General features: G+C 44.5%; 3 protein-coding genes across 3 annotated transcripts; 1 reads left to right on the top strand and 2 right to left on the bottom strand.

Moving 5' to 3' along the window:
- On the bottom strand, nt 1-2,802 carry arf3a (ADP-ribosylation factor 3a). The gene is made up of 4 exons (XM_056298670.1): nt 2,626-2,802; nt 2,310-2,420; nt 1,793-1,917; nt 1-1,098 (listed from the first exon to the last, which is right to left on the bottom strand). The coding sequence occupies exons 1-4, from the start codon at nt 2,771-2,773 to the stop codon at nt 937-939; spliced, it is 546 nt and encodes a 181-aa protein (XP_056154645.1). The 5' UTR covers nt 2,774-2,802; the 3' UTR covers nt 1-936.
- Nucleotides 2,803-8,095: 5,293 nt separating this feature from the next.
- On the bottom strand, nt 8,096-10,795 carry wnt10b (wingless-type MMTV integration site family, member 10b). Its single transcript, XM_056274097.1, has 4 exons — nt 10,722-10,795; nt 9,781-10,043; nt 9,009-9,460; nt 8,096-8,598 (listed from the first exon to the last, which is right to left on the bottom strand). The coding sequence occupies exons 1-4, from the start codon at nt 10,793-10,795 to the stop codon at nt 8,098-8,100; spliced, it is 1,290 nt and encodes a 429-aa protein (XP_056130072.1). The 3' UTR covers nt 8,096-8,097.
- A 3,581-nt stretch (nt 10,796-14,376) lies between these two features.
- Nucleotides 14,377-19,511, top strand: wnt1 (wingless-type MMTV integration site family, member 1). Its single transcript, XM_056273107.1, has 5 exons — nt 14,377-14,386; nt 14,753-14,858; nt 18,125-18,378; nt 18,591-18,856; nt 19,020-19,511. The coding sequence occupies exons 1-5, from the start codon at nt 14,377-14,379 to the stop codon at nt 19,509-19,511; spliced, it is 1,128 nt and encodes a 375-aa protein (XP_056129082.1).
- Nucleotides 19,512-22,345: the final 2,834 nt, after the last annotated feature.

The following is a 22,345-nucleotide window of genomic DNA, read 5'->3' as shown; positions in this document are numbered from 1 at the left end:
TTGTTTTTTTTACAGCAATGGCCTATAGAGTTAGTTTAAAACAGTTTCTAACCTCGGTTAGTGTATGAACCAATAACGGGATGCCTCCATGCAAACTGATTAGCAGTAATACATACATGATTACGAGGAGTACTTTTGTCACCGGCTTTCTTGGTAGTGAATGCACATCGCAACAATAGCATGACACTTTAAATAAATAGATAAATAAACATCAACAAACAAACAAATAAATAAATTATGCTGACAAAAATAAAATATGTTTAACTTACTCAAGACAATCTGAAATGTCAGTGTCATTTGAACAAATTCTAAATGCAATCCAAATTAAATTTGTTTGGATTTTTGATAATAAATCAAAATTCCTCTCTGAAATGCATTAATTGCTGTTGCTAAAACACTGGTGTTTACTAGGAATGACAAGTTGATCTTAACCGGTATAATGTTTACTACACAATGTGATAGTTTACTGTAGTTTACTGTACTGAAATCATGACATTCTTTATCATTTACATTAAGTTTAAAGTGTCAGTGGACAAGTTCGTTCACACAAGATTGCACTGCCCGCTTGTCTCGATTTTCCATTTACCAACACTCTGAACAAATAAAAAGGTCACAGAGATTAAAAATTGGGGAAAACTTCCACACCTTTAGAATGCCGTATATTAATATATCCCATTAGTTATGCATTCAGCTAATAAAATGTCATTCATTTTTGTGGTTTTGGAGCAATTAAAAATAGTCACTGCAGATCCAATCAAATAAAATCAAATAAATGAAAACAGGGGAACAAAACAGGAGTTTGGGGGAGAAAGCCATTGAGAGTCACCCCTGGGAGGTCTCCAGCGCTACCTCTCCATGTAAACACAATGGATCAACTATAACCACTACCTGAAGCTGGCACCCAGGCTCTTCCCCACTCTCTACTGATTGGACCCCTCACTTTTTGTTCTTCAGCTGATTGGCCAGCCAATCGAGGCCCTCGTAGAGACCATCCCCACTTGTGGCGCAGGTGGCCTGAATGTACCAGTTACGGTGACGTAGGGAGTGCAGCCCCAGCTTGTCTGTGATCTCTGCAGCATTCATGGCATTGGGCAGGTCCTAAGCACATGACGATATGATGTGTCAATCACTAAGGACTGATACGGTAATGTGACATTCAGATTACGGGCGACAAAGCAACAGGTAACAATTCATTTTCGATGAAAGTCAGCAAAATGAAGCTGCAAATGCACGTAGGCACAACACGTGGCACAACACGTGGCACAACGCGTGGCACAACGCGATATGTTATAGGCTACAAACCAAAATTGAGATGGCCTAAATAAATGTAGTACCACAGTGATGCAGTCAGGCATCAACCAATCTTAATTTATAGTTGTTCCACCACTTTCACTCCCCTTATCTGCTCTCCCTACAGTTCCTTGTTCCAACCCAGTGGAAGAAAAATTTATTCTTGCTCTTAGCCTAACCCCCAACATTTCATTTAACTCAGCATAAACAAAGAAAGAAAAATGCAGCTTAGCAAAGTGTGGCAGCAATCATTGAGGCACCAGGTATGTCACACCCAATCTTTGGCTAAATCTGTGTATATTTAAACAACAAGTAGGATACACAACCAATGACGACATTGTCCATGTCAACGTGCACTTGAGGACCACTTGAAGAGTGACAATGATGCGGGCTCTATTTTGCAGCTTTGACACCTGTAATCTGAACACCCCGTAAGCAAAGACGGGTAGACGCATGAAAACTACAGAGCATAGGAGAGGAGATAATTGTTATAGAAGCCTACTTGTTTGTTGGCAAAGACAAGAAGAACGGCATCCCGCAACTCGTCCTCAGCCAGCATCCTCATGAGCTCCTCCCGGGCTTCGTTCACCCGCTCTCGGTCATTGCTGTCCACCACAAAGATCAGACCTGCAGGGGGAAGAAGAATTCTCTCAGTAAAGATGATAGCTGTGACTCTGGTTCAGGGTTATCCAGCATAACCACGAGAATGACAGCTACTATAATCAGTTTCATTCAACTTTCAAACAAAAAGCTACCATCGTGATGTTATAAAAAACACTTTTTTTAACCACAGTGACTCTTTGCCAAGGCTGTCAACATTACTGAAAGGAAAATAATTTGAAACAGTCTCACACTGCATGCAAATGTACTCATCAGAAGTATTAGCAAGCTGTGCCCTCAGGTGCTCGGGGGTGAGTCTGAGTCTTTGGTGCAGGATATGTCACAACACCGGAGAAGCCATGTTGACCCCAGTGTAACCAACCTCCACATTAGCCAGGGGACTTTTTAATTTGGCTTACCCTGGGTGTTCTGGAAGTAGTGCCTCCACAGGGGGCGGATCTTGTCCTGGCCACCAACATCCCATACTGTGAAGCTGATGTTCTTGTACTCCACTGTCTCAACATTGAAACCTAGATGAGGAGAAATCAACATGAGGAACACATGGCTTGTTTCACTGACTATGACTAAATCATGGATGTGTTGTCCATCGCTTTGTGTTCACTGATGAACTGACTTCAGAAAACAAACGAAAATCAATTGGTTTCGGAAAACAAACCAACATCAATGCATGACATTTGCTGTTTACTAGCAATAATGGATTATTTCCTCACGCACCAATTGTTGGGATAGTGGTGACTATCTCCCCCAGCTTAAGTTTGTAGAGGATGGTGGTTTTCCCTGCAGCATCCAGACCCACCATCAGAATCCTCATCTCCTTCTTCCCTATCAGGCTCTTCAACAGGTTGCCAAAGATATTGCCCATGATGAGTAGATGCTCTTGCCTCGCTGGAATGAAACTGTTGAAGAAGGCACATGGTAGTTTCCATATATGGCAACCAAGCAGCAGAAACAAACAGTGAACCACGTTTATGCAGTCAAAGCCACAAAAACATCCAATGACAAACAGTAGCTCTTCAAAAGTGACTCCAAGCATTAACACCTCATTACTGCTAGAAAGCCACCTCAGAGGAAAAGCAATAAAAGCATACTTCACACCTCAGCAGGCAGCTGACCTGACTGAAACACTTTTGCATTGCACGTTGACATCCCACTGGGGAAAGCAGCTGCCATATTGAATCTCTGTAATGTGGATTGGCTTTCATGTGGTGCAGATTAAACTACCTTTTACGATGGCTGGTTCTGTTTGGTGGCTATTATCTTTAAAACCAGTGTTACAATCAATGCATAACATGTGGTATGGGTATGGCACCGTGCAGCAGACCTGTTAGTGGTAATGGTGCACACACAGCATAGCTCTGATATCTCTGCTGTGAGACTTTAGTTTCAATATCCCTCTTTAAATATCATGTTCTGCAGTCTTTCTGGTCACTGCCTCTGCAACATGTCAAGTCTAATTGAGAGAGCGTGTCCTTGTGCTCTGCATTGTACTCGAGCTGCATTGGTGTAGCGTGGGACTGATCCGAAATGAATTAATCGGCATAAACAACGACAGCGCCAAAGCCAAACATCTCATCTGTTTTGGCAGAATAAGTCACATACGTGTTTCCTCTGAGAAACACTCAGCACGTCGAAATTTGATATTTCAGCCAAGGTTACTCGCGGGGGACAGTAAATATACACCGAAAAGCAGCGAAAGGCACCCAGCTGCTAGCTTAGCCTCCACAGCTGCAGTATATAGCCGCACATATGCACTGTGGGCTATACTGTCACAGTGCAATTGGGGACGGCTGATGCAGGGATGGCAGGCTATAGATTCGCAAACACGTCAAATCAAAACCCACGCACGCAAAAAAAGGTTAGTTAAATAAAATATTAATGTTATAAAGCTATGTTTGTCGGCAGTATTGAAATGATTTTCCCCGGATAAATATTTGTACTGTAATCCTCTGGTTGCAGTCACGACAAGCAAACCAGGCGACCCGATGTCGTCGATTGGCAACAATTTCAACACCAATATGTGTTGTGAAGGTGGTGGCGCAGCAATATGCCGCAATGACCTTTACTAGCAGCACAACGCCACATCTTTCAGCATTTTCAAAGACTGCATCTCCCTCACACTTACCCGTCAACGGTATCAGCTGGATTCAGGCGAAGGCTGGATGATAGTCTCGCGATGGGACGGCGCAGCAACGCGTTCTCGCGATAGTTAGAATGTCAGGAGTGCCTCTCACGTTTGTTGCCCTTCATGACTCATTAAAAAACCAGCGACAGCGTGAGAGGTCAGCCGGGATGTCACGTCGCCAATCCCAAACAGAAGAGAATGTGTGTGTGTAACGTCTTCATAAAATGGTAGATCCATCCTCCCGTTTTTTTTGTGAGGGTAAATGACGGTGCCATCTGTTTGTTGCATGATACACGTCTAATGTACTGATACAATAGCTACACATCTCTGAAAATGCATTGCCCGCGTTGTAATATTGCAGTAGATGTAATCAGTTCGTGTACTTTTACGGAGGAGGAAAGGCTACACCGATATGAAATGTAACAGGGAGCCCGGAGGCAAACACATTTGAATAATTAACATAGGAATAATCTTAATGAATAAGTAACTCTGTGACTGTAATGTGATGCCAAGTGATACTTCCTGGCAGCCGCCCTCTGTGTCACAGATAATGAACAGACAGGAGGCAGCAATAAACTAAATCAATCCCGAACCTTTGCAACAACCTTGCCTATCCGCTCATTTTGTTGAACTGCTGCCAAATTCGAAATGTGATTCATCACAGGTGGTTTTTAGAGAACTTCATGCAGCAGTTCTCAAAGCTGTGCCAGAATAAATATTCATTTACATCTTAACCGCTTCCAATTTAAATGCCATGCTGCACGGTCATGTTATATTTAATGTATGGTGTTTTTAACCACCAGGCATTTGAAAAGCAGCCCAGTGTCACTGAGTGACATGTGGCCTGATACAAGTCCCTCAGCCATAGGTAACGAATTAGTGAGTCCTACATTTGTCTCTCTTTCTTGCATGTCAGTCAGCGGTCTCGTGATAGATGTGTTTATCAATTCAGTGGTGAAGGCAGAGGGAAAAAAAGAGGGGAACAGATGTTTGCAGCTGCACACCAGATTATGGGGTGGAGTGGCTGGTGGGGGAGCCTGCCATGTTTGTGTGCGCTGAGAGTTTCAGGAGGGTTACAGGGGGGTTACAGCGGGTCGGGGTGGTGGTAGGAGAGGTGGGGTGGGGAATTATGACTTAAAGGAGCCTTTCCTCTGAAGTGTCTGCCAGCGTGCACCCCAGCAAACACAATCACAAGTCTGGTTGGTTCTGCTAGCTGAACTAATGAGGGCCTGTGCGTTGAGGGCAAGGGCTTTGATGTTCTGGGTAGCTGGCTCCTTGTGTTTTCTCTCCCGCTCTCCTTCTCCCTGTCCCACATCAAAAATGAAAAGGGAGTCGAGAAGCAGATGTTTTCAGCCCTGTATATATACAGAGTATACTTTTTTTTCACCCTCATCTCCAACCCCCATGTGTCCCTTCCATCTGTATCGCCACTGTATGTACAGCGTAAGGATCTATCTCTCTATCTTTATATCCAACTAAACACACTAAATCGCCTTACTCTATACATATAATCATCCTGTCAATCAAAACGGAACTTTTATCTCTCCTTACTTCCTCTCTTTCTCCCTCTCCCTCTTTAATTTCAGCCTAGTCTGGTTGTCATTATTCAGGGGGGCAGTCAATGTGTTGCTGTGCATGTGTCTGCGACGATGGAGGCAGAGAGCCGGAGAGGGAGAGGAGGGGTGAGAGACAGAGACGGAGACGGAGAGAGAAGGGGGAGAGAGCGGTCCAGGGCTCTCCACCAACCTCTCTGTCTCACACATGGGAGAAACAGTGACAGGAAATTCCCTTTCGCAGCAGCTCCAGGGTGAAATGATAAAGGAATGAAGAAATGTAAACCAGAAATGCAGTCCCTTATCATTCCACCCCAGTCTCTTCCCCGCTCCCTTTTATTTCTTCGCTAAATACCGGAGAGAGAGGAGGAGAGGGAGGGAGAGCAGTCGACTTTGTCATTGGCACTGCCATTCCTCGAGAGTCCAGGGATCTTTACGCAAGTCACAAACGAAATGTACTTGACACATAAGCCTGTGCAAGAGTACACTATCCTGGCAGGCTGAGCATGGAGACAATTTGGATCGTCTATGACATGTGTGTCCTCCACGTATGCATCTAGGAATGCTGCTCTTGTAAATCCATTTAGCTGCTGACATTAGCAAAAATCTGCACTGTACCTATGGTGAGATAGTAAATCACTAGGAGCCTTGTCTGAAACCGCGTGTGTATGTATGAGCCCATGGGTATGTATGCCTATAGGTTTTCAAATGTACATGTGCATGGATGTATATATGTCCATGTCTGTGCATATGTCTTTGTTATTGTACATGCATGTATACATGTGTGTGTGTGTGTGTGTGTGTGTGTGTGTGTGTGTGTGTGTGTGTGTGTGTGTGTGTGTGTGTGTGTATGCCCATGTTTGTCTATTTGTCTGTCTCCAAGGCAGCTGTTGAGGCAGCTTGGGACATGGCGTCCCCAAGCAGCAAGTTGTTCAGTGTGTCTCTCCCTTGGCTGTGAACTTTGGACAGATGATCCCCTTAGAGGCTCGTACAGCAAAGACTGGTATAATCACCCACGCTCTATCGTCTCTTGATGCCTCTCTCCAGTAATAAAAGTCATACTTTAAGGAAACAATATCCTGCTGCCATAAAAAGGCCTTCTCTCAGCATGAAGCGGCCATAAAAAGACTCCCACAATCTGAATCAGTACCGCAGAGAGTATACCCCCCATATACCCTTCAATAACACACGCACGTAAACACGCACAGGCCTCAGCATCAACTCACAAGTAAAGCAGGTCCATCTCTCACTTTGACGTATTCGACATGTGGGAAGAATCTAAAAGTGCTCTTACTGATGAAATGTGCTAAAGCTACATGCGCGGACATGAGAAGGCCCTAGCCATGTTCTCATGGGAAAGTGAGACATCTCAGGGATATCAAAATCCCGGCATGTTTTTGTCATTACAGTGTTACTCATTTGCTAAACTCATGCTCACTAAGCAGTGACCAATCTGATGAAGTATATCAGGACCATTTCCGCTTGCGATTACAACGCTAAGAGGTTCGCCTAAATCAGCGGTTGTTTAATACGCTTGGAAAATTGAAAAGTTCCTGTTAGACTGCGTTCAAAAACTGATCCTATGTCAACTTTCCCAGATTGGGTTATTTATTAGGTACAGGATTTCAGATAGGCTTAGGAAAGCCGTGTTGCTGAAGACACCACTCCCGACAAAAAAACGCTCCATCAATGTCGTTGGTCCTCCAGCAGCGACGAAAAAAGTCTTGCAGATTTTAATGGCTCCAAGATTAGCAACAGACAAAGCTTTTTGCTGAGATGGACTGATTTTGAGTTTGACTCCAAAAACAGTTTGTGTGCCAAGGCACAGGTGCAAAATATCCAAACAGCATAACTGTCTTGGAGATGATTTAGAAAAAGATCAGTCACGTCATGGCAACTTGTCTGTTTTCCACAGTGATTTGTTGGGTCCTTGTTAAGTCATGGCAGAGTTTCCCCATCCCAAACCACTTGAGCCTTAAATGTTCCTCTCATAAACTAGTCCCAAAAGGCAGGCTCCACTGCAATAATATTATTAATAATACATTTAAAAAATATATGTACATGTAAAAATAGACAAGAACTGTACACAATGAACTGAGTTGGTAGGTAGAGGCTTAAATATAAATACATCCCTGCTGTGGTTGCTCTTTGTGTTTGTGTTGCAGGTTGGAGGAAAGATGAGGTTCGGGTCATTTTCATGGCTGAGAAGGAAATGTCTAAACAGGCAGAGTCAAGACAAATGACATGAGTCACCTCCTCTTCAATCTCTGACTTGGCATTTTGAGAATAACAACAGCTACAAAGAGAAAATCGATCCCAGATGATGGAATGAAAAAAAAAAGGAAAGGGGGGATAAACAGATTCCCTGGGAGACTTGCACAAGGAGAAAAACAAACAGATTTGTGTGTGTGTGTGTGCGTGTGGGTGTTTTTGTGGGAGGGGGGTATAAACTGGCTTGCCATTTTGAGTCGTGCATGGGCAAAGGCGATGGGAACTTGGAGGGCTGGGTGCCTACTTGCACACATTGACCCACTCTGTCACTCGACACTCCTCACACAGCACATAGCAGCACCAGTGGAAGCGGCAGTGGCAGCGCTCGCTGCGCGTCTGTTTGAGGATGTTGTGTCCGCGGCCACAGCACAACGAGCTGCAACTGTCCATGCTCTGGCTGGTCTTGTTGCAGATGCGTCCCTGTGTGCCTGGAGAGTCTATGGATGGCTCCCGCTCACAGAAATCCGGAGACTTCTCAAAATACACCAGCTCTCGAGACATGCTTCGACGGCGGCCTCCGTTCAGTCCCGCCGGGCCCCCACTCGCCCCGTTGCCTGTTCGAGGGTTGAAAACCCCATTGTTCTTGTTCTGGGAGTTGACAAAAATGGCCGACAGAAACTTTTCCTTGAGAATAGATCCCACAAGTCTGAACTCTGGGGACACGTGCCAGCAGGTCTTAAATTGACAGCTCCCTGATGTGCCGTGGCATTTGCACCTTCTCTTCATGTTATCAGTCACTATCTGTGTAAAGAGCACACATGATACAAACCAAATAGTTATGAGGGCAACGGATGGCAATGCATGCCCACGAAAAGCTGTATTAATAAGTAGAAGTCATATGAATGTGAAGTTGAGGCTCAACAGCCTGAACACTTAGACCTTCCACAAAATGACTTTTTGACTTGTCTTTCTTACTGTCCGTGTCAGGTGTGCTTGTGATGTTTAGGTCTGTGAAGTAATTTTTGCTTTTAATGCACTTTTTGATTTTAATATTTATTGTGTGTTATTCATTTATTATGCGACACTGTGGTCCTTGTGAAACATAATTTCGTTCCCTTGTATGTATGAGACATGCATATGAGGCAATGACAATAAAAGCAGTCTAAGTCTTAAGAGTGCAGAGTAGTCTGTGAAGCAAGCACGCCACTCACCTGCCGCCCCACCCGGTTGTTATGCATCCTCATGCGAGCATAGATATCTCTTGGGGACCCCCTGGAGTCTAGCCAGTCCTTGGAGAAACGCTCCCCGAAACGGGCATCATGACTGCAGCCCCCCCACTCCCAAGTCTCTTGCATGGAGCTAAGCTCATCTGGTAAGGGCTTGAGCAGGGTGGAGGGGTGGACAGAGCGCAGGTTGGCGGGCAGGTCACTGTGACGAGAGGTTAACTCTGAGGGTAATGACCGTGTCATGGCCATACCAACCCCACCCTTCTGAAGGGTCTGCAGCTGTAGCTGAGTGAGTTTCAGCCGGATCTTGTCATCGTCCAGACGACGTTTGGCCTCACAGCCACACCCTCGCAGCTTTCCCATGCTGCAGGCTGAAGCCACAGAGTGGGCCACACCCGCTGCCAACAGGGACAATGAGAAGGCACTCTCTCGAAAACCTGCATGTAGGAGAGAAACACTCAAGGGTTTTAGATAGGTTAGCCATGTTACAATGTGTGGTAAGAGCTTTAGCTGTATTGCAATACCATAAAAGCTTTTCTCCTGTTAAAAAAAGCCCTTTAAGCCAATCAAGGTCAAGTCAAGTCAGGTTTAATTGTTTGCCAAGTATGTTCACACATACAAGAAAAATGACTTGGTGGGATGCCCAAAGACACAAAGCAACAAAACTTCAATTAAAGCCTCCTCAGTATACTGACCCCCCCCCCCCCATGTAATCATGCCTACACCCCCTCCTCGTGATCCCATCAACCCCTCTCACCCCTATTAAGGATGACACTTTGGTGGGGCAGCTTGCTGTGGCCCTCCAGAGAAGAGCAGTTCCAGCGTTGGTCTCGCAGCTGATGTTGGCACTCATGGATGGCCACCTGGATGCCCTGCAGAGCCGAGGCCGTCACGTCAGGGCTGCGGACACACATTCGCATCTGACGCTTACTGAGGCCAGCCAGCCTCAGGCATACCGAGTTAGGGGTCAGCACTGGATCTCCTGCCACCTTCAGGCCAAGGATATCATTACACAGCACCCTGTATGGGGAGATGGGAGGGGGGGGGGACTTATTAAGCGTTACTCGGGATCCCATTTGTCAGTTCAGCAGGAGAGTGTAGCGGTGGGAAAATATCGTAAGAAGGTTACAGAAGTCTTCAACGGTGAATAAGCAATGCTTGATTTCAAAATCATCCCTGGTGACAATTGAACTTTTTGCATCAAAACAAGAGTTCATTTGGCACGCGTATTATTGCCGCGTTTCATCCGGTATGACTAAAGCCATGGATGAATATTGTTCCTAGCTATTGGATAACCTGAGAAGTCCAGAATAAAACCGTGGAGCAGTGGACAAACTTACATACATAGGGACGCCAGCCGTCTAAGATATGCATTGTATTTTTCCAAGGATTATGTCAAAATCATCACCGGAGGATATTGTATGAAGAACAGGGTTAGAGATGATGTTAGAGAAGTGATAAAAATCAACATGGAAAATAAAGGCAGGCGTTTTGCTTTGTTCTTTTTGAACGCAGAGCAGACGGTTATCTAAAGTCGCTTTAACTGACTCAACACAAGTTTCTGGTAAAAAAAAAAAAAAGAAAAAGAAAAAACATTAAATTCCCCTGATTTTGATGGGTCCCCCCCCCCCCCAAGTCCGATGTGACGAGACCGCACATGTAGCATCGGCTCTCCTTGGCGCTCTCAAGTGCACTTACGTTAATGCAGGTGACATGAGCGCCGCTGCCAAAATCAGGAGTCGGTCCCAACGGAGTTTGTGAGGTAGCTCCATTTTGATAAGCCTCTTTCCCAACGTGACATTAAAACAGCGGTGTTATGATCCTGCATCCGCGGAGAATTGGGGAGCGGAGTGTTTTCGATGCGCCTCCGAACGACAGAAGGACGGAACGAGAGGAGTTCAGGGCGAGTGTAAACGGGAGGGAGGTGTGTGTGTGTGGGGGGGGAAGGGGGCAAGAGGGGAGGGGAGATGCCTCTACAGGCGGCTGCTTGCAAAATATTAGCCCGATATGAAACGGATCAACAGTGGACCGCGCGATGTTAGGAGAGGAGCGTATGACTTTTTTAATCACCGTGCGTAAAATTCGTCTCCAAACATTTACGCGCGGCCTCGCTCCCCTGACATTACGCGTGACGCTCCAGATTACGACTTCAGGTACTAGTACGTGACGGACACAATGAACACATCTAGATGAAAAGCAGTTATGTTTCTCTTCCGGTGAACAGATAAGCTATACAGTTGGCTACACAATATTCGCCTCCCCTTTAAAGAGAGGGGATTGAAGAGACACTATTTTATTTATTTATTTTTTTTGTACGATGAGATGAACCGCGAGGAGAGAAAGCTTGCGCTCGTGAAGGGGCGAGTTAGTTTGAAGAAGTATAGATGGGGGGAGGGGAGAGATGCTGGTTCCACTGTACGACAGGGAGGCAGCAGCAGGCAAGCGCGGCCCCGCAACAATACTAAGTTGTAGTCATCTGCCTCCCCCCTCCCCCCCCCACACCAACCACAGCGTCTGTTCTTCATTGTGTTTGAAACAACTCCACTCTCCATCAGCCTCAAGTCTCCCATTTATTTATTTAAAAAAAAGAAGGGGGGGGGGAATTACCGTATTCATATGCTCCAACATGTTTTCTTCCCACTAATTTACATCATTATCTTAACGCCTTAACGAAATTCACATGACCCTAAATTTACGGGCTAACGGTGATGGGTCATTCTTTTAGCCCTGAAATGTCAAATTATGTATGTATGTATGTATGTATGTATGTATGTATGTATGTATGTATGTATGTATGTATGTATGTATGTATTTATTTATTTATTTATTTATTTATTTATTTTCGGTGAGGAAAATGTCGACCTAAATTCGCATTTTTTTGTGTACTTCTGAATATCCGTTGCCCACCAGACAGTAGAAATTATGTTTATTACATTACCTCTTCAAAATTGTTTGAATGCCATGCGGAAAAAAAATAAGAAAGCTAAAGAAACATGCCTCTGACATTTGACGTTTTTTGACACCAGATGCTATAAGGCGTCAAAAAAGCTCTCAATCAAAGGGCTTGATGGGGGTGACAAGCCATGACACGTCAAGACAGTTCATGTGCCCATGTGAATATCGATCCCATTTTATGAGGAATATTCAGATGTGTCCCGGCTGGTTGTAACCCCCTATATCCATGACGATGCATACACAACATACAGCCAGCATACAAACATACAAGCAACACATATTTCCAACACGTCTTCAGAAGAGCAGGATGGCCGACGCTATTGGAGGAGGCTATGTAGACTACTTTAATAAAATTAAGTTAAAACCCCCCCCAAACACAGTTCGCATGGTGACACCAATTCTCCATCTAATCTCCTTCCATTCCCTAAGCTGTGGCAATGAAAAGTGCATTAGCATTCGGCCGCGGCGTGTATATCTAAGTGGCTTAAAAAGTGATTTGAAGTTGATTTGTATATAAAAGGCCTCCCTTTATCCGGATTGAGGCTCTAATCTGCTCGGTGTCGCATGACTGCACCAGGAAACCCGTTTGAGCACCTTTATATAAGGCGGGAGTATAAACGTATAGGGGTGGCTGTCATTAAAACCCCTTTACAAAAGCCCCACTTCCTTTTACTGTCATCCGCGAGAAAGAGAGCGAGAGCGAGAAGGAAAGAGAAAGAACAGAAGGAGAGATTATTTATCCCGCAACCGCTCGATGACGTGAGGAATTGCGGGGCATTCACGTTGGCAGATAAATGTCACATTATAACGCGCGCATGCACATCCCTGCCCCACCCCCACCCCCACGCGACCAATATCACCAATATCCCTAATATCACCAATATCGCTAAATCGGAGAACATGTGCTCGCAGTGTGGGGGTTTTTATAGGTGGAGATGGCACACCGACTCACGGTACGAGTCCACTGCACGTGCGTCGAGGGAGGTCTGCGGGCCAGATGTTTGGAACGGGTTTTCTTCTCATTCGCTCCACTCCTTTCTTGGTCATCTTTCATCAAACATGTGATTGGAGACCATATTTCTTCGAAAACTGACTTCCTCCTCCCACTTTGCAAAACGTCTGAGTGGCCAAGTGGTGTGTGTGTGTGTGTGTGTGTGTGTGTGTGTGTGTGTGTGTGTGTGGCTATATATATATATATATATATATATATATATATATATATATATATATATATATATAGTGGACCTATTTCTTTGTTTCTACAATCAGTTTGGTTCTCCTCTGGTGTGCACATGCGTGCGCCTGTGCGTGCGTGCGTGCGTGCGTGTGTGTGTATCGCGCGTTTCAGTCTGTAGAAACTGAAAATAACGTTTATTAATGAAAATACTACGACTATTCCCCCCCAAATACAATTAGGCTAATAATTAAACTTTTTTAGAAAGCTAAAAATACGCCCCCGTGTCGAGGCATCCTGGTAGAGAGATTAGACGCTCGCGAGTAGCGAAGACGTTGGTAGCTACTGAAAACATCTTGAGAATGTATATACGAGTGTGTTGGTGAAAGAAGGAGGGGACGCGGTTAGGGAGTAATCCAACCACCGGGTAAAAAGGGCAGTTTAGATGGCTCATATTCCGCTGTAACCGTACTGTACCGTGACACCAGCTCCGAGCACCAAACCCGGCGCACCCACAGCATCTCTACAAGCCCATCACTGTCTCGACGGGACTTTTCTTTTTTTCTCCCTCCTTCAATGTATTTCCTATGCGGGATTAAGACCGAGGCGGGTGGGGAAAATACTCGCATATAACTCCACAATTTTTTTTTTTTACAGGGAATCAATTCTTTGATCGCCGAGAGATTCCACAAGTGAAATGCGCAACACCGTGGATTGTCCTGTTTTTTCCTTTCTCTCCCCCCTTCTCTCTCTCTTCCTTTCTCCTTTCTGTCCGGTTGTGTTTTCTTTATTCATTGTGCGCCCTATGAAGAGCATTAACTATCCCTCCTTCCAATCCCATTGAAAAAAGGGGGTCCGAGAAAAAAAAAAGAAAAAAAAACAGAGGGAGATGAGAGCAGCAAATCCCCTTTTTATTCCCCTCGTAGCGCTCAATAAGAGAAGAATGTGTCGCCTATCAGTCACCGAGGGGATCAAGTCTTCCAGACGGTGCGACGCGCCCCGTGCGCTGTGCAGAGCATCACTGAGGGAGACGGAGTGAAGAGGAGCATCACGACAGCGGCACCATCCTGCCCGGACACTTCAGACCCTGCACACGGAGCCGTTTAACCAAGCCTGTCTCCTCTCCAGATACTCGTTTTAGTCAATTAAACCACTCCGCGGCAGCTCCTTTAGTTTTCCTTTAGTTTTTTTTTTTTTTTTACAATTTCAAACCCTCTCACTGGAATGTGGTGTGGTGAGTACACCTCGCAATGCAAATCATTCGGTGGCAATTCATCAGCTTGTAAAAGACTCAAATGCGCGTCGGCGGGGGCAGACCTCACCGGAGGCCAGCCGCGGCGACACCGCGCCCGCGGTCCCAACGACGCGTTGATCTGTTTCTCTCGTTTTATTTCTCATGAGCTCTTTTTTTAAAATCTGTCATATCGTGTGTATATATATCTATAGATATATCTATAGATATATCTATATATCTATAGATATATATATTACCGAGGTGTGTGTGAATATTTAGGAGACTGCCTACCGAGGACAACATTGCCGGTGTCCTGAAGTGTGTCCTTCATTATTTTTTTTCCCCCTCTTCACGTTTTCACTGAAGACACAATGAGGAGCCTCGCGCTGCTTTTAGGGGTGAAAGCCGCGTGCATCCTGTTGGTGTCGTCGCTTGCGGGCACGGGAGCCGTCAACAACAGCGGCCGGTGGTGGTGAGTTGACTGCACGTGCGACGCACCCCTCACCCCCACCCCCACCCCCACCCCTCCACTATCAGCCGTGAAACACCGGTTTGCTGTTTGCTTTGGCCGAGAGACTCCAGTGTTCCCACATCATCATCACCAGTAGCCCATTAGACAGATACAGAGCGTGTTCCAAGCTGCAAGTAATGAGTTATTGTTGGCTATATTCACAACTTCTACCCAGGGGGAAAAAACAGACCATTAAGGTTTGTGCGATTATGTCGTATAGTTCAATTATCGGGTGTGAAAATACTTTGCCTAACTTTTTTTTCTCCGGCTCAGCTAGTTGAACTTTCAGTGAAATTATTCTGTACTAAATCACATTTTTTTTCTTCAGTAAGTAGACTAATGATAACTTTAGTGTGCTATATTGAGAACACGATAACCAAAGCGCTCTCTCTCTCTCTCTCTCTCTCTCTCTCTCTCTCTCTCTCTCTCTCTCTCTCTCTCTCTCTCTCTCTCTCTCTCTCTCTCTCTCTCTCTCTCTCTCTCTCTCTCTCTCTCTCTCTCTCTCTCTCTCTCGCTCTCCTCTGTCATTTGGACAATGTGGTTTGAACACGAGACAACATTTTTCAGCCCAATGTGGGACAAATTAAAAGTGGATTTATTTAATGGCTGAGGGAATCCCATATCAGATCGTGTCCAGGGTCGTATTTTTATCATGCGCCGAAGATTAAAATAAAATTCTAAAACTGACTCTAAAAGCCCCCCTTTTTTTCTTCCGTTTTGAACCGGAAAAACCAAAAATATCAAAATGGTGTATATAGAATGTATCTACATGTGCTTATAAACAGGCCTAATGAAACACAAGGCAAGGAGTAAAGCCCATACAGTAAGTACATGCAAGTAATATATAGGTAATTGCTATATAACTAATTGTTTTGTTTATGAACATTTTCGTGATTTTTGCAATTCCTTGTAATGAATGTAGTTTGCACGCCACGTCAACGCCCCTTCATGGCCACTATGACTGTAATGCTGAATAAGTTCAAAACATTAGTTTACAAGACAAGCAAGGCAAGTTTATTTGTATAGCACCTTATCATCCCAGAGGTCATTATTCAAAGTGCTTTACAGGCAAAAGGTAATGGGGGGGGGGGCATATACCAAGAAAACCAGGAACAAATGACATTGCAAAAGGGCTAATCTTGAATGAATTAGATATCTTAACACAATATTGCCTCAATGTGATTACTGATTTCTGACAGCCGCCAGCTTGGCCCTTAGAGGAACAGGCCAAGACTGTCCCATTTATAGGACCATTTTAAAACATAAGGATCTCCAACTACTTTAAGGTGAAAATCTCAAAGAAAAAAAAATGTATTTTATCAGTATGTTCTACGCTACCGGGTAGTTCAGAAGAAAACGCCCCCCCCCCCGTTATAATAATTTACTAGTGCTGTTCAACTCAAAACAATCGTGATTTGAGTCGACCTAAAGCGACAAAATGTTTATTTCAGCTATTTGTACACACCACCAGGTGGGTTATTCATACTGGCTGATACCAGACTCACTAATCACTCAGTGAGGCAGCTTGCCCAAAATATTCACAAACATCAGCACCCAAAAAATAAATACATAAATACTGCATGTTTTGAGAAACCTTTTGTAGTGTTCAGAACATGTACCTTTAAAATTTGGGGAAGGACACTTCATCTGTTGTTGCAGGTATACTCTTTGGTTAGCGCACTAGCCTGTTGCATACCAACAAACCACTGCAGGGAATTGAACCCTCTAATGCTGACACGCTAATGGCAATGCAGGGCCTGTTGAGTTATTGCTACTGGGTGTGTTAAACATCATGGTTATTCCTCCATGAAAAATGGAATGGACAAGACAGGGCATGCTACAAAGACAGGACTGGACAGGACCTACGATTAATTTGAAGCTTTTTTTTCTCTCAACAGGGTCCATTTAATCAAAGAAGGTTGAATCAGTTCACCTGGACACAACGTTTATTGACAGATACGTATCATCACTCATCTAAGTGACCTCTTGAATCTAAACTGTCTGCAGGTATCCCCACCCTTATAAACAATACAGTGGCATAACGACTGAAACCAACGACCATAGTTAATGGTCAGACCCATATGTAAATATGGGTATGACCATTAACTATAGTTTCAATGGCCATGTGTACTTTTCAAAGAGGATTTGGGAATGTTTGCAATCACAGCGTTGTAAGATGGCGACAAATGTACTCTTAGCCCCCCCCCCCCCCCCCCCAACCCGGTTCGGTGATGGTCGTTTCCTCTTAACATGGGTTGGTTTCAGTCATTATGCCACTGTATTGTTTATAAGGGTTGGGATACCTGCAGTCAGTTTAGACTGAATAGGTCACTTTTAGATGAGTGATGAAACGTATCTGTCAAGAAACGTTGTGTCCAGATGAACTGATTCAACTTTCTTTGGTTTTCTTACCTGTATTATTGAGCATGCATAAAGACAGGGTCCATTTACATTCAGTTTTCGGCATTTAACTGACTATTCGAAGGAACTTACCATGATGCCCATTTTAGGGACATTTGCACAGGATAGACATACTATTGCAAGGATCTTATCTGTGATCCTCTAATGACAAGATACTCTATCCACTATGCCAGTATGTCATCATATGGCTGTCGGATTTCAGCGTTTGGTTTGTCACATGGTGCATTTAATATGAGAGTGGTGGTTAAAATAGCATAGGTGGAGACAGACTCAAACTCAAGCAGGTGCAGCTTTGGCTTTCAAGGAAATCCTTCTATTCTGCAACAGCATTACAGCACAACGCTGTACGATCTCTTCATAGTTCTGCACTGTTGTCCTGAAATTAGGTCATGACAGACGCTGTATACATTGCAAAAGAAGATGATTAATAATTCTAATAATAAAATGTGATGGTTGCCAGGTATATATTAGCAACATGTGAGACCTAGGTCAGACTGTGTTGAATGTAATATCTGCTGTTCTAATAATACTGTAACAATACTCATGAGGGGGAAAAAAATTATGTTATATTATTCTGAGCCTGAAACTTATATTGTGACTCAGCGACTCACTGTCTCCTCATGTTCTTGGAATGGTGTAAGTCGCCATTTATGACCGTGGTACCAAAAGCAAACTTCGATTTTCTAACAGATACCATTTATGACATGCCAAAACATATCAGTTTTAAAGAGGGTCACGGCGAGAGCTACATGCATGAACTGCCAGCTCCCTCACTCGGATTTTCCCCATCCTCTTTGCTGTGCCAGGGGCATTGTGAACGTGGCCTCTTCTGCCAACCTCCTCACCAACTCCAAGAACGTGCAGTTGGTCCTGGACCCCAGCCTGGCCCTATTGAGTCGCCGCCAGCGTCGGCTGATTCGGCAGAATCCTGGCATCCTGCATGCCATCGCCGCTGGGTTGCACACCGCCATAAAGGAGTGCAAGTGGCAGTTCCGCAACCGCCGCTGGAACTGTCCGACCACCCACAGCCCCGCAATATTTGGCAAAATTGTCAACCGTGGTGAGCTTCTCTTGTTTCTCTCACTAGGCAACGATTGGGCAATTTTGGGCAGGATGTTATGGAATCTCTTATACCCATTTGAAGGGGCCGATTTTTAAATATCTTACAACTTTGAATGGGTTTATGTCCGTTCAAGGGAAATAATGTGGTATGTGCAGTTCCAAAAAGGCGGAATCAGGTTTTGAAGGGAATTTCTGATGGTGTTTCCTCAGGTTGCCGAGAAACAGCATTTGTATTCGCCATTACGAGTGCAGGGGTCACCCATGCGGTGGCTAGATCCTGCTCGGAAGGTGCGATAGAATCTTGCACCTGTGACTACCGGCGCCGGGGGCCTGGTGGCCCAGACTGGCACTGGGGGGGCTGCAGTGACAATGTGGACTTTGGCCGGATGTTCAGCCGTGAGTTTGTGGACTCCAGCGAGAGGGGCCGCGATCTGCGCTATCTCACCAACCTCCACAATAACGAGGCAGGAAGAATGGTGAGTAGCTACTCAAAATCCAGGATAATGGCAGGAGATAATGTTAGGATTTCAAACACTATCAAGAATTCATTGTTTGTATGCTTGTTCTATAGTCATTATGTTTCACCCTGTGTCAGTCAGAATTGGGTCACTAGCCCTTGTTCTTCCTCTTTCTCTCCAGACAGTGTCATCAGAGATGCGTCAAGAGTGTAAATGTCATGGCATGTCAGGCTCCTGCACCGTGCGCACTTGTTGGATGCGGCTACCCAGCTTCCGCACAGTGGGGGACTTCCTAAAGGACCGCTTTGATGGTGCGTCCAGAGTAGTTTATGCCAATAAAGGCAGCAACCGTGCTTCTCACCGAGCCAACCCCCGTCACCTGGAACCTGAAAACCCAGCTCACAAGCCCCCCTCCACCAGGGATCTGGTCTACTTTGAAAAATCACCAAACTTCTGCTCTTACAATGGCAAAACTGGCACTTTGGGGACCTCTGGAAGAACCTGCAACAGCTCTTCTCCAGCCCTGGATGGGTGTGAACTGCTGTGCTGTGGGCGTGGGTTCAAGACCAGGACTGAGAGGGTGACTGAGCGTTGCCACTGCACGTTCCATTGGTGCTGTCATGTTAGCTGCCTAAACTGCACCAGCACACAGACATTACACCAGTGTCTATGATCGTAGGTGGACAACTAGGTCCATAGGGAGAGAAGAAGGACTAGTGAGGAAGGTAGTTAGCTGAGAGTAACACTAGCACACAGTGGTTTGACTTGGTAGGTAGAGGCCATCAATGAAAAGCTTCAAGGTGGGTGTATTGATACAGGGAGAATTCTGACACTAGCGTTCAATCAGTGATTTTGAAAGGGGAAGAGAGAGAAGAGCACAAATATATGAACAGGGTATAGAAGGAGTTAATTTGCTTGTTCCTTGATTTTTAGAAAGTTGGTGCATGGTAGCAAGAGGGTATTCAGATACTTCAACCAGCCATGTAGAGTGGTAACCAACCCTCATTACTCAATAGAAAAACACAATTAGAGGTAAATTGACAAAATACAGAGGTGGAAAATTCATAGCTGTGATGTTTTCCGATACTACTATACGCTCCTTTTCCCCACAGAGTGTAAAAGGAGGAACTGGACACAATGTCTGACAGATGTCTCTGTGGTCAGAGAACCACAGACATGCTCTCTCTCTCATAAACCGGTGAAGAACTCCGACAAGAGTGAGGTTATTTTAAATGTCACCATTTTGTTTTCTTTTGCCGAAGTTTGGCGTTTCACACATAAAATTGTGAGAAGTTTATCTCCTGGGATTGGCTGTCCATTCCCAACTGGTGTGTACTTACACCCTGGATGCAGCCCAACCTCTTATGATTTCCTTCTTAACTCGCCACATGTGCCCGCTTTGTTTAGCTTGCTCTTGAGTTGACTACACCTCAGGCATGATTTACCACTCTGATTTACCACAGGATGGTCCTGCTGTTAAATGACTGGACCCAACAGGGTCCAAGGATAACAGAAATTTTAGACACAACTTCATCCACCTGGAACTCACAGGGGAAGTCTTACCGAGGCATAGTAATTTGAATGTATAACCAATACACTGAATATTATGGCAAGACTAGGTGTAGTTTGGCAAATATGACTGTTCTCCATTGTGTAAACAAAATGAGACCTGCAAAATGGCAACTTCAGCCGAAAAATGGCAACCTACATCATTATGAGGGTACAATGATGTAGCAAAAGAACAACATTCCTGTTTCTAGATGTGTGTGATTGTGCCACTTTGTAGTGGCTGAAGGTGTTGTTACATCAAAATTGGCTGCAAAAAACCAGAGAACTTTAAGATAAAACGTTTTGTTTTGACCATACCCTGCAACAGGAAATCACATTTGTGTATATCAGCTAAGAGAACCAAAATATTGTAAATATAAATGTATGAATATATTTATAATGAAGTTACTTGCGGTTTGACTGAATGATTTATGCACCTGCCAACTGATGGAGAATATGCTATCATTAGTGTCGAGTCAGGAGATGTGTTGATTTTAAGACTATTTTGTTTTGGCTAATGGAGTTTACAAAGAGCTGTTGAGAAACGAACCGACTTTTGTTAGGAACGTTTGTACATCCCTGCTTGTTCCCTCTAAAACATTCGTGTTTGGTCATGCACTGAATATTACAATTTTTCCATGTGTAAATATGAGATATTTATTTCTGTGGATTTTTATACTGTTATAGAGAGAAGTGAGAGAAAAAATTGTTTGATTTTTTTTAAAAGGTTTAGCTTTAAGTTTGTTTTGTACTGTACAATAGAAAAATAAAGTATATATTTTCAATTAAGCCGCCCTTCTGAATCTGTTGAAAGAGGCCCCGGTGTTGATCATAAATCTGTGTTTGAGATACTCTGACAACAAACCAAGAGAGCATATAAGCCTAACCCTGGGTGTCCTATCTCTAATCCTATTACCAGTGCCAAAGCGGTCTCTTTCTCCAACCCAGTTTATGCTGAAAAACAGCTCTGCACTCACACTCCCTCATTGCAACCGCGACGACAGCTCCTGCATATCACGGCACACAGCCTTTTTTCATACAGTATGGATTTTTACTGCACTGAATGTTTTGCTTCATTAACTTAAGGGCAGAAAAAAAAAGAAATAATATGAGACATAATGAGGGCCTACACTCTCGCCCACCTCCCTGGCAACCAGGCCCCTGACCACAGGCGTTTGGAAGGCTCCCTGCACTTTCTCCACAGCCCACCACAGCACAGTACAGGGGTACCAAAGGTCAGCGAGAGCGAGCGAGGCACAGTCACACTCAGTCGGCCAATGAACACCCAGCAGGCCAAAGGTTCTGATGTCGATCCATCGAAGGCGTGAGACACGGGGCGGGAGACAATAGGTAGAAATCGTTTAAATTTCAATCCTCACTGAATAAGAGTGAGAGTGTCGAACTTGCACAGTAGATTGAAAACGTCTGCTCCAGTGGTGGGATGAACTGAGAGTAAAGGGTACAATCAAGAAGCTGGACATAGATAATAGAGATGAATTATAGAAGAGACTGTAAATCTCAGGAAGCAGTAAGTACAGAGTTGGGAGGATGTAGAGGGAAAAGGAACGAACAGCAAATTTAATTAAAATGCTGCAAATCAGGGTCATGGGTAGAAAGAGGATATATGGAAAACTGACACTGATGATACAGGAACACGTCTGATCATACAGAAACACTAATATTCAGTCTCGTAACCACCAGCCAGTTACTGCTCAGGATGTTGGGTAGTGGGTGTCAACTGGTGAAGATTTAACTTACGGTGTAACATGACGAACAAAGAATAAAGGTAGGACATAGAAAAGGAAGCAAAGGGTGATGTAATTTGCAAATTGGGAGAGCCTGCACTGAGAGAAAGAAGAAAGATGAGAGGACAGAAAGAGAGTTGGAGAGGGATGAGAGAGAGAGAGAGAGAGAGAGAGAGAGAGAGAGAGAGAGAGAGAGAGAGAGAGAGAGAGAGAG

The sequence above is a fragment of the Lampris incognitus genome, chromosome 2 (assembly GCF_029633865.1).
Source record: "Lampris incognitus isolate fLamInc1 chromosome 2, fLamInc1.hap2, whole genome shotgun sequence".
Classification (NCBI taxonomy): domain Eukaryota; kingdom Metazoa; phylum Chordata; class Actinopteri; order Lampriformes; family Lampridae; genus Lampris; species Lampris incognitus.
The sequence above is the reverse complement of the archived record's forward strand: the minus strand, read 5'-3'. Positions and strand labels throughout refer to the sequence as shown.